The sequence below is a fragment of the Mus pahari genome, chromosome 3 (genome assembly GCF_900095145.1).
Source record: "Mus pahari chromosome 3, PAHARI_EIJ_v1.1, whole genome shotgun sequence".
Classification (NCBI taxonomy): Eukaryota; Metazoa; Chordata; class Mammalia; order Rodentia; family Muridae; genus Mus; species Mus pahari.
Window position 1 is genome coordinate 122,880,223 of NC_034592.1, and position 2,796 is coordinate 122,883,018.

At 39.9% G+C, this 2,796-nt stretch overlaps 1 protein-coding gene across 1 annotated transcript in view; it reads right to left on the reverse strand.

The window, feature by feature from the left end:
- Positions 1 to 406: 406 nt before the first annotated feature.
- Esf1 (ESF1 nucleolar pre-rRNA processing protein homolog) overlaps positions 407 to 2,796 on the reverse strand; it is a 54,070-nt gene continuing 51,680 nt past the window's right edge. Inside the window, exon 14 of the mRNA XM_021193040.1 lies at positions 407 to 1,430. Within this exon, the coding sequence (XP_021048699.1) occupies positions 1,137 to 1,430 (294 nt within the window). The 3' untranslated portion in view covers positions 407 to 1,136. The remainder of the gene's footprint in view (positions 1,431 to 2,796) is intronic.

Sequence of the window (2,796 nt, forward strand, 5' to 3'; positions counted from 1 at the left end):
TTTCGGAGGGGCTGTGTCTAATTGCTACAGTCCATGTTGCCTTTTATTTTCTTTTACTTATATGCAGCAACCCAGTGTTTCTGTGTGAGCGGTCAGTTAATAGTTCCTAAGATTTAGAACAGGTGGAACCAGTCCTTTAATTTTAAAAAGAATTGGGGTTTCCTTAAATTTATACCAGCATACCCACCCTTCTAAAACACTCTAAAAACATAAAGGACAGAAGGGTTTTTGTTGGTACATAGGAAGATGTCCGCAGCATCCATGAACTTCAAATTCAATTACGGACAATGTAAAAATAAAACTGCCGCCTTCTTAAAGAGTTAAAATCAGACTTTTCAGATATTTTTTTCAAAGTAGTTGACGTGCATACAATGACACAAACTAAATCTATACAAACAGGTAATTCCATTTCACACTTTTATTTATAAATTAGTTCTACATGCAAATTACTAAACACAGAAAGTAAGTTCACAGCTTCCATCCTTCACACTAGAAAAATAAATTATTTTACTAGCTTCAAAGATCTGCTTCCTGCCTTCAGCGATTAAGATATGCATATTACATATACATATTTCCAACTTGTTTTTATTCTTTACAGAGAAAAATTGACACTATTTTACATAGATTGTAAATAGCATCTTAGGAAGCTAGAATAACTGTACTTATAGGAAACAAACTTCATATAATATAAAATTCTTAAGAATTCTATAGTTTATATAATTATAATACAAGTCTGTGAAAATACACAGTATAAAACATGAAGCATTTACAATTAGGTAAACAAATACACAAGGGGAAATTTTCTAAATTTTACTTTAAAATTTTCTGTGTGTGAATATTTTACCTGTAACTATGTTTATGCACACACTATGGGCAAGCCATGCCCATGGAGGCCAGGAGAGGGCACTGGGTCTCTCAAAACTGGAATTACATATGGCTGTGAGCTGCCTTGTGAGTGCTGGGAACCAAATACAGATGTTCTGCAAAAGTACCAGTATTCTTTATTGTTGAGCCATCTCTCCGGCCCCAAAGAAGAACTTTACAATGGTCAAAAAAGGGTATTTCTCCTACTTCAGAAAGGCGGCTTTCTTCCCACTGTCCTTTACGCTATTTCTGTACACTTGAGGAGAGAACAGTCATTTGACCCTCTGTTTTTTTCTGGCTTGGAACTGCTCTGTTTTGTTTTTCACAGACTTAATCAGCATGGACAAGGCGGGATCCATGGGCTGCTTCTGTGCTGGCTTTCCCGCGTCCTGTGCTGCTCTCTCTACAGCTTGAATAAGAAGTTCTTCCTTCCGTTCTCGATGCCGAGCTTTCTCCTCCAGAATTTTTTCCATAGCTTTTGTTTTCTTGAAATTAGGATCAGAGGGATCCAAATTGAACAGGTGGGAAGTATACATTGCCTGAAACCGAGCATCACTGACATTTACCTGCAAATTCAAAGAGAACAAAAACGTGAAGAGATGCAGAGAGCTGTGCTTATTAGTGTACAAGTGTGCACTCTGTGCAATGAGGCATTAGAACCAATCTCTGCAATCTCAAAGAGGTTTTCTGTTTGTTATTCAAGACAAGGTCTGTCTTTTTAGTCTAGGCCGAACTAGAACTTACTGCTTTAGAACACAGGACCCTCCTGGCCTTGGTCTCCCGAGAACTGGGATTACAGGCACGTGCCACCACATTCAGGGCAGACTCAATGGAATTGTAAGGCCTGCCCTTTAAGAAGTGTATAGGGTATGTATGCTGTTCTCTTTCCCCCAAAACTAATCTTTTTGACTAGTGGCCCATGTGTATTCTGTGGTCTGTAACTTGGATAATTACTTTGACTGACTAGAGAAGTGGTTCCCAAGGCAGGGCTTCCTGTTCATTCCTTGCTTAACATAAGACCAACTTTTAACTTATACACAAGTCAATTAGGACACTATTGAATTGCCTGGAGTTTAGCAGTTACTATATTCTACTGTGGGAAAAGTAGCTACAAGCTAAGCCTGGTAGCACAGGGCAGTAACTGCTGGCACTTTGAAGGCTGACTCAGGATTCCAGATTCAAGGTCACCTTGAGCAGCTTAGCCAGTCCCCATTTCAAAATATAATGCAAGACCATAGGTGCAGATGTTGCTCAATGGTCTGGTCAAGGGCTTGCCTAAAGCAGTGTGATGCTCTAGCGCAAGCACCCCAGGACCACAGTGAAAAAATAAAATAAAACAAAGAATCCAGATCCATCCACTGTTTCTACAAAAGGTACTATGGTCCTACCTTGAAAAGTGTACCCTCAATCCAGCCAGGTTTAGTAGTGAACAACAAAGAAAGACCCGAGTCTACTTAGTTATAGTGATATTGACAGACACCATACAAAAAATAACAAAGGAATTCTCCTGAAAATTCAGTGTGTGAGTACACATGCATGTGCAGGTGCCCGCAGGTGTCTGTGGTTGACGTCACCTGTCTTCCTTTAATGTTCTCTACCTTATTTTCTGAGACAGCTTCTCTCATTGAAGTGAGAGCTCATCAACTGGCTGGTTGTAAACAGGCCCCTGGGACCCATCCTTCTGTGTCCATTCCCTATAGCTCTGGGGTTATAGAAATATGTTGCTGCTCCGAGCTTTTATGGGAATACTGGGATCCAAACTCAGGTCTCATGATTGCTCAGCAAGTTCTTTACCCACTGAGCCATCTCCACAGCCCTCATGCAAAAACTTAATTAGAGTCACACCTAGGTATTTTATATTATTTGTGACTATTGTGAAGGGTGTTGTTTCCCTAATTTCTTTCTCATCCCGTCTGTCCTTCGTGTAGAGGA